At 41.1% G+C, this 12,540-nt stretch overlaps 1 protein-coding gene across 8 annotated transcripts in view; it reads right to left on the bottom strand.

Annotated features, from left to right (window-relative positions):
- shank3a (SH3 and multiple ankyrin repeat domains 3a) overlaps positions 1 to 12,540 on the bottom strand; it is a 333,038-nt gene that overhangs the window by 222,288 nt on the left and 98,210 nt on the right. For all 8 annotated transcript variants that reach the window (XR_009063172.1, XM_057835980.1, XM_057835982.1 and 5 more), the window contains exon 4: positions 4,748 to 4,819. Coding sequence is in view for 7 of the 8 variants with exons in the window: in XM_057835980.1 (XP_057691963.1) it covers positions 4,748 to 4,819 (72 nt within the window). In the remaining variant the exon portion in view is untranslated. The remainder of the gene's footprint in view (positions 1 to 4,747; positions 4,820 to 12,540) is intronic.

The raw sequence follows: 12,540 nt of genomic DNA, 5'->3' as shown, positions 1-12,540 counted from the left end.
CAAAATCAACAGGAAGTGACCCATGTACAGGAAGTGAACCAGCATTGCACCAAAATGCGCAGAAAGTGACACAAAATGTACAGATGGTGACCTGAAAATGCCACAAAATTAATGTAAAGTAACTCAAAATATACAGGAAGTGACCCGGAAATGCACCAAAATCAACATGAAGTGACGAATGTACAGGAAGTGACCCCTTATTGCACCAAATGTCCAGAAAGTGACCCAAAATGCCACAAAATTCATGTAAAGTGATTCAAAATATACAGAAAGTGACCCAGAAATGTACCAAAATCAACAGGAAGTGACTCACAATGCACCAAAATGTAAGAAAGTGACCTGTAAGTGGCCCAAAACCAACAAAAAAGTGACCCGAAATCAACAGGAAGTGACCCAGAAATATCCCAAAATCAACAGGAAGTGACCAATGTACAGGAAGTGAACCCTCAATGCCCCAAATGTCCAGAAAGTGACCCAAAATGCCACAAAATTCATGTAAAGTGATTCAAAATATACAGAAAGTGACCCAGAAATGTACCAAAATCAACAGGAAGTGACTCACAATGCACCAAAATGTAAGAAAGTGACCTGTAAGTGGCCCAAAACCAGCAAAAAGTGACCTGAAATCAACAGGAAGTCACCAATGTACAGGTATGTATAGGTATTGCACTAACCCGCAATGCCCCAAAATCCACAGAAAGTGACCCAAAATTTACAGACAGTGACTGGAAAAAAAAAACCAAATTAACAGAATGTTACCCAAAATGTACAGGAAATGAGCAGGGAATGCTCCAAAATATACAGGAAGTGACTAGGGAATGCCCCAAAATCATCAGGAAGTGTCCCAAAATTAACCAAAAGTGACCTGTAAGTGGTCCAAAACCAGACAAAAAATGACCCTAGTGACCTTTAAATGCACTAAAATTTACACAAAGTGACCCCACAATGCCTCAAAATGTGCAGAAAATGACCTGAAAATACCCCCAAAGTAACAAAATGAAGTGACTCGGTAATGCCCCCAAATCATTCAACACAGCCACCCAAAATAAAAAAAAAACGGTGAACAGTTAGTGGCCCAAAACCCAGGGAAAGGAAAGTTACCCGGTAATGCCCCAAAATCAACAGCAAGCTACTAATGTTGTAGTGTCCCAAAATTAACCAAAAGTGACCTGTAAGTGGTCCAAAACCACACAAAAAAATGACCCTAGTGACCTGTAAATGCCCTAAAATTTACACAAAGTGACCCCACAATGCCTCAAAATGCGCAGAAAGGACCTGAAAACTAAATTAAACCAAATTAACAATGACCCAAAATATACACGAAGTGACTCAGGTATGCCCCAAAATCATCAGAAAGTGACCCAAAATAAATTAAAAGGGACCTGTAAGTGGCCCCAAACCAGCATAAATTGACCTGAAATCAAAGGAAGTGACCCGGAAAAGCCATAAAATTTACAGGAAATGACCAATTGCCCCAAAATGTGCAAGAAGTGAGAAGTGTAGGCTCAAAAATATACAGGAAGTGACAAGGAAATGCACCAAAATCATCAGAAAGTGACCCAAAATATATCAAAAGTGACCTGTAAATGGCACAAAATCAGCAAAAAGTGACCCGAAATATAAGGAAGTGACCTGGAAATGCCCTAAAATTTACAAAAAGGGACCCAGCATTGTCCTAAAATGTACATTAGGTGGCCTGAAAAGGCCCCAAATAGATGGAAAATTACCCAAAATATACTTGAAGTGACTCGGTAATGCACCAAAAGCCTCAGAAAATGACCAAAAATAAAAGAGAAGTGACCTGAGAGTGACCCAAAACCCACAGAAAGTGACCTAAAATCAAAGGAAGTGACCTGGAAATGCCCTAAAATTTACAAGTGACCCAACAATGCCTCAAATCGTGCTGAAAATGACCTGAAAATACACCCAAATTCACGCAAAATGACACAAAATACACATGAAGGGACTCAGGAATGCCCCCAAATCATCAGAAAGTGACCCCAAATAAACAAAAAGTGACCTGTAAGCGGCCAAAAACCAACAAAAAATGACCTGAAACCAATGGAAGTGACCCGGAAATATTATGAAATTTACAGGAAGTGACCAATGTGCAGGAAATGACCCCACAATGCCCCAAAAAAATGTGCAGGAAGTGAGAAGGGAATGCTAGGGAATGCCCCCAGAAAATGATCCAAATAAAACAAAAAGTTACCTGTAAGTGGCCCGAAAACCAGCAAAAAAAAAAAAAAATCACCTGAAATCAAAGTGATCTGAAAACGCCCTAAAATTTACACAAAGTGACCCCACAATGCCTCAAAATGTGCAAAAACCTGAAAATACTTCCAAATTCAAGGAACATGACCGAAAATATACATGAAGTGATTTGGGAATGCCCCAAATCATCAGAAAGTTACCCAAAATAAACAAAAAGTAACCTGTAAGTGGCCCAATGCCAAAATCAATGAAAGTGACCCAGAAATGCACAAAAATTTACACTAAGTGACCCCACAATGCCTCAAAATGTGTAAAGACCTGAAAATACTTCCAAATTTATGGAACATGACCGAAAATATACATGAAGTGACTCGGGAATGCCCCAGATCATCAGAAAGTGACCCAAAATAAACAAAAAGTGACCTATAAGTGGCCCAAAAACCAGCAACAAATGAGCCGAAATCAAAGGAAGTGACCTGGAAATGGTAAGTGACCCATAATATACACGAATTGACAAAGGAATGCATCAAAAGCATCAGAAATTGACCCAAAATTTAAATTTAAAAAAAAAAAAAAAAAGTGACCTGTAAGAGGGCCAATACCGAAATCAATGGAAGTGACCCAGAAATGCCCAAAAAATTACACGAAGTGACCCCACAATGCCTCAAAATGTGTAAAGACCTGAAAATACTTCCAAATTTATGGAACATAACCAAAAATATACATGAAGTGACTCGGGAATGCCCCAGATCATCAGAAAGTGACCCAAAATAAACAAAAAGTGACCTATAAGTGGCCCAAAAACCAGCAAAAAATGAGCCGAAATCAAAGGAAGTGACCTGGAAATGGTAAGTGACCCAAAATATACACGAATTGACTCGGGAATGCATTAAAATCATCAGAAAGTGACCCAAAAAAAAAAAAAAAAGTGACCTGTAAATGGCCCAATACCAAAATCAATGGAGGTGACCCAGAAATGCTCAAAAATTTACACGAAGTGACCCCACAATGCCTCAAAATGTGCAAAAACCTGAAAATACTTCCAAATTCACGGAACATGACCAAAAATATACATAAAGTGACTCAGGAATGCCCCCAAATCATCAGAAAGTGACCCAAAATAAACAAAAAGTGACCTGTAAGTGGCCCAATACCAAAATCAATGGAAGTGACCCAGAAATGCTCAAAAATTTACACAAAGTGACCCCACAATGCCTCAAAATGTGTAAAGACCTGAAAATACTTCCAAATTTATGGAACATGACCGAAAACATACATGAAGTGACTCGGGAATGCCCCAGATCATCAGAAAGTGACCCAAAATAAACAAAAAGTGACCTATAAGTGGCCCAAAACCAGCAAAAAATGACCCGAAATCAAAGGAAGTGACCTGGAAATGGTATGTCACCCAAAATATACACGAATTGAATCGGGAATGCATTAAAATCATCAGAAAGTGACCCAAAAAAAAAAAAAAAAAAAGTGACCTGTAAATGGCCCAATACCAAAATCAATGGAGGTGACCCAGAAATGCTCAAAAATTTACACGAAGTGACCCCACAATGCCTCAAAATGTGCAAAAACCTGAAAATACTTCCAAATTCACGGAACATGACCAAAAATATACATAAAGTGACTCAGGAATGCCCCCAAATCATCAGAAAGTGACCCAAAATAAACAAAAAGCGACCTGTAAGTGGCCCAATACCAAAATCAATGGAAGTGACCCAGAAATGCTCAAAAATTTACACAAAGTGACCCCACAATGCCTCAAAATGTGTAAAGACCTGAAAATACTTCCAAATTTATGGAACATGACCGAAAACATACATGAAGTGACTCGGGAATGCCCCAGATCATCAGAAAGTGACCTAAAATAAACAAAAAGTGACCTATAAGTGGCCCAAAACCAGCAAAAAAATGACCCGAAATCAAAGGAAGTGACCTGGAAATGGTATGTCACCCAAAATATACACGAATTGAATCGGGAATGTATTAAAATCCTCAGAAAGTGACCCAAAATCAACAAAAATTGACCTGTAAAGTGGCCCAAAACACAACAACTACTTCCTTTACTCAAAGAAACAACATTCTAAGACTCTCACCCACATCATTATCTTTAACGCAAAAGCTATGCTAATCTCAAATCCAAAGCGGCAACTGTCCCCCCCCCTAAAAAAAAAAAAACAATAATTTCAGCAAAACAGCTTCGCCTGCAGTGTCTATTCATAACCATTCTGTGCATGAAGGACTCCATCTGCCTGATGTCAAGCTGACGGAAAACTCCGTTTAAATCCAAATGAATGAACGCTGAGCCACGCTGAGCTTTAACTAAGAGCTTCTTTCTATATTTTTACAGTGGAAAAAGCACACAGACAAAACCACTTCAAGCTTGGTTTGAAAATATCACATTGGCAATCACCCAAAAGTATTTTGCGAAACGGATTATGAGCTGATCAACATTTGTAACTGACTGTTATGAAGATGTCAGGAAAAAGTAGCTATTACATGATTGAAAGCAGTGATTTCTTACCTTGGTGTGGAGCTTGGACAGCTGCTTCTCATCCAGGTAGGACTGAGTGTAGACGCGTCTTTTGTAGCGGAACTGAAACACAAACAGAGGCCAGTTCATTTTCTGCCTGGAGTGTTAAAACATTGTATGATCATGTATGGGTGATTCCCAGGAGGGCTTGGCACTGTCTCAGCCCAGACTTTCCTCTACCCAGTCACTTCAAACAGCTCCTCCAGCAGGCCAGTTGAGAGACAGTCTCTCCAGCGTGTCCTGGGTTGTCCCCTGAGCCTCCTGCTAGTGGGATATACCCAGAACACCTCTTCAGGGAGGCATCCAAACCAGATGCCCAAGCCACCTCAGCTGGCTCCTCTTTACACGGAGGAGTAGCAGCTCAACCCTGAGTCCCTCCAGGATGACAAAGCTTCTCACCCTATCGCTAAGAGAGAGCCCGGACACCCTGCGGAGGAAACTCATTTCGGCCGCTTGTATCCTGGATCTTGTTCTTTCGTTCACAATCCACAGCTCGTGATCATTGGCGAGGGTTGGAACGTAGCTCCTTCACCACAACGGACCGGTACAGAGTCCGTTGGGTGTCAATCTCCTGCTCCCTCCTACCCTCACTCGTGAACAAGACCCCAAGATACTTAAATTCCTCTACTAAGCGCTGGATCTTCTCCCTAAGGGTATGGGTATGCCACTCTTTTTCAACTGAGGACCACGTTCTTGGATTTGGAGGTGCTGATCTTCATCCCGACCGCTTGTGAACAGAATCGGTGAAAAAGGGCAACCTTGGCAGAGTCCAACCCTCACTTCTGGCAATGGAAACCAAACTCTGATATCGGTCGTACAGGGACCGAACAGTCCTTAACAGGGGGCTCGGTACCCCGTACTCCCGAAGAACCGCCCACAGGACTCCCTGAGGGTCAAGGTCAAACGCCTTCCCCCAATCCACAAAATACGTAGACCAGTTGAGTGTACTCCCACGCACCCTCAAGGACCCTGCCGAGAGTGTTGCCGAGAGCTGATCAACTGTTCCACGGCCGGGACGAAAACAACACTGCTCATCCTGAATCCGAGAAACAACCTCTGATGAACCAGTACAGACTCCGTATAACTGCAGACGCTGCACCGATCCGCCTGTCGATCTCCCACTCCCTGCTACCCTTACTCGTTAAAATGACCCCAAGATTCTTAAACTCCTCCACTTGGGGTCTCTTACGCGACCCAGAGTGGGTATGCCACCCTTTTCCGGGTGAGGACCATGATCTCGGATTTGGATGTGCTGATCTTCGACATTTGTTCATACATACAGTGGGGCAAGTAATTATTTAGTCAACCACTAATTGTGCAAGTTCTCACACTTGAAAATATTAGAGAGGGCTGTAATTGTCAACATGGTTAAACCTCAACCATGAGAGACAGAATGTGGAAAAAAATTAAAAAAAAGAAAATCACATTGTTTGAGTTTTAAATAATTTATTTGCAAATCATGGTGGAAAATAAGTATTTGGTCAGTACCAAAAGTCCATCTCAATACTTTGTTATGTACCCTTTGTTGGCAATAACGGAGGCCAGCCGTTTTCTGTAACTCTTCACAGGTTTTTCACAGACTGTTGCTGGTATTTTGGCCCATTCCTCCATGCAGATCTCCTCTAGAGCAGTGATGTTTTGGGGCTGTCGTTGGGCAACACGGACTTTCAACTCCCTCCACAGATTTTCTATGGGGTTGAGATCTAGAGACTGGCTAGGCCATTCCGGGACCTTGAAATGCTTCTTACGAAGCCACTCCTTTGTTGTCCTGGCTGTGTGTTTGGGATCGTTGTCATGCTGAAAGACCCAGCCACGTCTCATCTCCAATGCCCTTGCTGATGGAAGATTTTCACTCAAAATCTCTTGATATATGGCCCCATTCATTCTTTTCTTTACACAGATCAGTCCGCCTGGTCCCTTTGCAGAAAAAAAGCCCCAAAGCATGATGTTTCTGCCCCCATGCTTCACAGTGGGTATGGTGCAATTCAGTATTCTTTTTCCTCCAAACACGAGAACCTGTGTTTCTACCAAAAAGTTCTATTTTGGTTTCATCTGACCAAAACACATTCTCCCAGTCCTCTTCTAGATCATCCAAATGCTCTCTAGCGAACCGCAGATGGGCCTGGACGTGTACTGGCTTCAGCAGGGGGACACGTCTGGCAGTGCAGGATTTGAGTCCCTGGCGGAGCATTGTGTTACTGATAGTATAGCCTTTGTTACTGTGGTCCCAGCTCTGTGTAGGTCATTCACTAGGTCCCCCCGTGTGGTTCTGGGATTTTTGCTCGCTGTTCTTGTTGTCATTTTGACGCCACAGGGTGAGATCTTGCAAGGAACCCCAGATCGAGGGAGATTATCAGTGGTCTTGTATGTCTTCCATTTTCTAACAATTGCTCCCACAGTTGAGTTCTTTACACCAAGCGTTTTACCTATTGCAGATTCAGTCTCCCTAGCCTGGTGCAGGTCTACAATTTTGTCCCTGGTGTCCTTCGACAGCTCTTTGGTCTTGGCCATAGTGGTGTTTGGAGTTGACTGACTGAGGTTGAGGACAGGTGTCTTTTATACCGATAATGAGTTAAAACAGGTGCCATTAATACAGGTAACGAGTGGAGCCTCGTTAGAAGAAGTTAGACCTCTTTGACAGCCAGAAATCTTGCTTGTTTGTAGGTGACCAAATACTTATTTTCCACTCAAATTTGGAAATAAATTCTTTAAAAATCAAACAATGTGATTTTCTCTTTTTTTTCTCCACATTCTGTCTTTCATGGTTGAGGTTTACCCATGTTGACAATTACAGGCCTCTCGAATATTTTCAAGTGGGAGAACTTGCACAATTAGTGGTTGACTAAATACTTATTTGCCCCACTGTAAGCCGCACTGGACTATAAATTGCAGCTGTCCTCACTGTATAATGGGTAAGTAAGTTTTGGTTTGAACATTGCCTTTTTGATTCCCAGTCCTTTTGGTTGTACTTTGTGCTTATGGTTACTTGTTGTTAAAACGTGTTTTGAGTTCACCGCCACCTGCCTTGCTGCTTTTTGTTTTCCTGCAATTGGGTCCACACCACTTGCCTGCCCGCGTTTTCCCGGACAGATCTGTCTGGGAAAACGCGGGCAGGCAAAATTTACTTAAACGGAGCGACTGGTACACGAGGGCTTGGACAGGACTTGAAAGTAACGTTGACATAGACAATGACGCAACAAAGAGTGAAAAGAAACTGGGAGCTTATATACACACAGACAGACAAGGGGTAACGACACAACGAGGAACAGGTGAGCACAGGAGGATGCAGAGTGGAGGATACACTAGGAGGCACAACAGGTGAAATCAATGGGTAATCACAGGGACAAGTCACACTAAGAGAAAACCAACACAAAACCTAACAAAATCATGTTCTGTGCTAATTATTTCTTCAGTTATTGTTCCAGTTGTTTCATTAATTGCTAGTTATGGTATTTGATAACACTTTACTTGACAGTAGCGCCATAATGCGGTCAAAAGACGATCATAATTATTTCATGACACTGTCATGAGCAGTAATGAATGCTTATAACAGATGCCATTTAGTGTCATCAGACAAATTATCTCACTTTCAAATGGATGTAAAAAATCTGCGCTCGACATAAATGGGGTTAGTGAATTAATTTGCCGGATGACACTTAATGGCATCTGTCATAAACATTCAGTAAAGACCATGGTAGTCTCATGTCATAATTATGACGGTCTTATGACAGTCTTATGACACCACTGTCAAATAAAGTGTTACGAAATACCATAACTAGCGGCATATAGTCCGAAAATTAGGGTACCACTACTACCACTACTACTACTGACAATCTCATGTCAAAAGTGTGTTTCATTTTTAACCCTTTATTGACAAATGTATAATATTTGATACACCTAAAATTTCATGATTTTGAGACTAATTCAGAATTTTGACATTTCTTTTTGAAAAAAAAAAAAAAAAATGATGGATGCAAGTCAACACATGCATCTGCAGGTTCCATGAGAAAAAAAACAGGATTTAGCAAGGGTTATAGATATTAGAGTGCTTATTACACATATTCATTTTGAATTTTCATTTTACAAATTTGAAAAAAAAAGGTTTCATTAAGACCTTATTTTTCAAATTTTGGGATTCTCTGATAATTGCTTTATGTTGCAGTTATTTAAGGGTTGAGTGCAACATAATCGGACATCTATCATTGTCAATGGCGCAGAAAGAACCTAGCTTAGCGTCTATTCCACTAGTAAACACCAGCAAAACGCTTGATAGAACAAATGACGTTGAACTCATCTCATCCTGTCAGTCAGGCCGCCGCCCCGGGGGATGTAAGCGCAGGTCAATCAATGGCGCAACAACGCTCGTAAAAACACACGGCGACAGCCACGTTTTTGCTCTCAAAGGAAAACCAATAGAAACATGTGAAGCGCAGATAAAAAACAGGTTATATTATTGGACGGCTTTGTCATTTTTTTTTCACACAATGCTCAGTCTGTGTCAATCACGGAGTCTTTTTGGATGACTGAACACTTTAAGGGCTTAATATTTAATATCTTTATCGAATTCTATGACTGGAATAGAAAACACTCCGTTTTATGAATTTAACAGAAAAACAAAAACAACATATACTGTATATGTTGCTGAAAAGTATATTAAGTACCAAGTGAAGCATGAACAAGTGTAAAATTCTAAGAATGAAATGAAAATTGGACTACAAGTAGGTGTACTTACGTGTACTTGCACTACATGTAAGCGCACTTGCGTTTACTTGTGTATACTTGCACTAAAAGTGTGTGTACTTGCACTACAAGTATGTACAGTTGCGTGTACTTGCATTATGAGTGTACTTTTATTACAAGTGTGTGCACTTGCATGTACTTACATTACAAGTGGGTGTACTTGTGTATAGTTGCACTAGTATCTGTGTACTTGTGGGTACTAACACTACATGTACGCGCACGTGCTTCCCAGTCCTTTTGGTCTCCACAGTGCCTTGCAAAAGTATTCGGCCCCCTTGAATCTTGCAACCTTTCGCCACATTTCAGGCTTCAAACATAAAGATATGAAATTTAATTTTTTTGTCAAGAATCAACAACAAGTGGGACACAATCGTGAAGTGGAACAACATTTATTGGATAATTTAAACTTTTTTAACAAATAAAAAAATGAAAAGTGGGGCGTGCAATATTATTCGGCCCCTTTACTTTCAGTGCAGCAAACTCACTCCAGAAGTTCAGTCAGGATCTCTGAATGATCCAATGTTGTCCTAAATGACCGATGATGATAAATAGAATCCACCTGTGTGTAATCAAGTCTCCGTATTAATGTGCCTGCTCTGTGATAGTCTCAGGGTTCTGTTTAAAGTGCAGAGAGCATTATGAAAACCAAGGAACACACCAGGCAGGTCCCAGATACTGTTGTGGAGAAGTTTGAAGCTGGATTTGGATTTCCCAAGCTTTAAACATCTCAAGGAGCACTGTGCAAGCCATCATATTGAAATGGAAGGAGCATCAGACCACTGCAAATCTACCAAGACCCGGCCGTCCTTCCAAACTTTCTTCTCAAACAAGGAGAAAACTGATCAGAGATGCAGCCAAGAGGCCCATGATCACTCTGGATGAACTGCAGAGATCTACAGCTCAGGTGGGAGAGTCTGTCCATAGGACAACAATCAGTCGTACACTGCACAAATCTGGCCTTTATGGAAGAGTGGCAAGAAGAAAGCCATTTCTCAAAGATATCCATAAAAAGTCTGGTTTAAAGTTTGCCACAAGCCACCTGGGAGACACACCAAACATGTGGAAGAAGGTGCTCTGGTCAGATGAAACCAAAATTGAACTTTTTGGCCACAATGCAAAACGATATGTTTGGCGTAAAAGCAACACAGCTCATCACCCTGAACACATCATCCCCACTGTCAAACATGGTGGTGGCAGCATCATGGTTTGGGCTTGCTTTTCTTCAGCAGGGACAGGGAAGATGGTTAAAATTGACGGCAGCCAAATACAGGAACATTCTGGAAGAAAACCTGTGGGTATCTGCACAAGACCTGAGACTGGGACGGAGATTTATCTTCCAACAGGACAATGATCCAAAACATAAAGCCAAATCTACAATGGAATGGTTCAAAAATAAACGTATCCAGGTGTTAGAATGGCCAAGTCAAAGTCCAGACCTGAATCCAATCGAGAATCTGTGGAAAGAGCTGAAGACTGCTGTTCACAAACACTCTCCATCCAACCTCACCGAGCTCGATCTGTTTTGCAAGGAAGAATGGGCAAGAATGTCAGTCTCTCAATGTGCAAAACTGATAGAAACATACCCCAAGCGATTTGCAGCTGTAATTGGAGCAAAAGGTGGCGCTACAAAGTATTAACGCAAGGGGGCCGAATAATATTGTACGCCCCACTTTTCAGTTTTTTATGTGTTAAAAAAGTTGAAATTATACAATAAATTTTGTTCCACTTCACGATTGTGTCCCACTTGTTGTTGATCCTTGACAAAAAATTAAAATTTTATATCTTTATGTTTGAAGCCTGAAATGTGGCGAAAGGTTGCAAGGTTCAAGGGGGCCGATACTTTTGCAAGGCACTGTATATATATATATACATAAACCCATTGGCAGTGTATCAAATACTTGTTCTCCCCACTGTATATATATATATATATATATATATATATATATATATATATATATATATATAATATATTCCATTTATTTTAATTCATAAATGTCCATGACATTTGAAGTGTTTTTTTCAATCCAACATTTGTGCAAAGTGTCTTGCTCATGACTAATCGTAAAGTGACAGGAAAAATTTAATTTTCATTTAAAGCCACTATCAATAATAACGACAGTGACGCCATATCCTCGAGGGTGAGGGCGTGACATTCATCTTTATTTCACTACGGCTCGTAAAGAAAAAAAAAAAGTGCCAGACGGCGGCTCGGAAAAGCGTGTGACGTTTTTACGCCGCAGTCATGACACGCCGTTATACTCGCTAACTTTTCCCGCGTGATGGATGAGCGCCGCGATTCGGACCGAGCAGTGGGCGATCTAGTAGATTCCTAAGTTCCAAGTTTCAGTGCCATTGATGGCTAAAGTGTACTCAACTATTGCTACTTGAACATGAAGTACAAGTAGCTATAGCTAAGTACAATTTGTGTACCTATGTATGTGCACTTGTACAATAAATACTTGTATTTTAAGTATGTGTACTTGCACGTACTTAAACCAAAAGTACCTGTTCTTGAGTATACTTGTTCTACATACATATATGTGTCCTTGAGTGTCCTCTCACGACAAATGCACGACAAGGATGTGTACTTGTGCGTACTTGCACCACAAGTACGTGTACCTGGGTGTACTTGCACCACAAGTAGGTGGACTTGGGCGTACTTGCACCAAAATTACATATGTGTACTTGGTTATACATGTGTATACTTGCACCACAAGTACGTGTGCTTGGGCGTACATGTGTATACGAGCAAAACAAGAACGTGGACTTGGGTGTACATGTGTACACTTGCAACACAAGTGTGTGTACTTCAACTACAAGTGCGTGAATTTGCACCACAAGTAGGTGAACTTGGGTGTATTTGCACCACAAGTACATGTACTTGGGCATATATGTGTATACTTGCACTACTTGCACTATGAGTGAGTGTATTTGCACTACAAGTGCGTGTATTTGCACGAGATGTATGTGTACTTGGGCTTACTTGCACCACAAGTACGTGTACTTGTGTGTATGTAAACCACAAGTACATGTCCTTGTGTGTA

The sequence above is a fragment of the Corythoichthys intestinalis genome, chromosome 5 (genome assembly GCF_030265065.1).
Source record: "Corythoichthys intestinalis isolate RoL2023-P3 chromosome 5, ASM3026506v1, whole genome shotgun sequence".
NCBI lineage: Eukaryota > Metazoa > Chordata > Actinopteri > Syngnathiformes > Syngnathidae > Corythoichthys > Corythoichthys intestinalis.
This window is presented reverse-complemented; position numbering and strand designations above follow the sequence as displayed.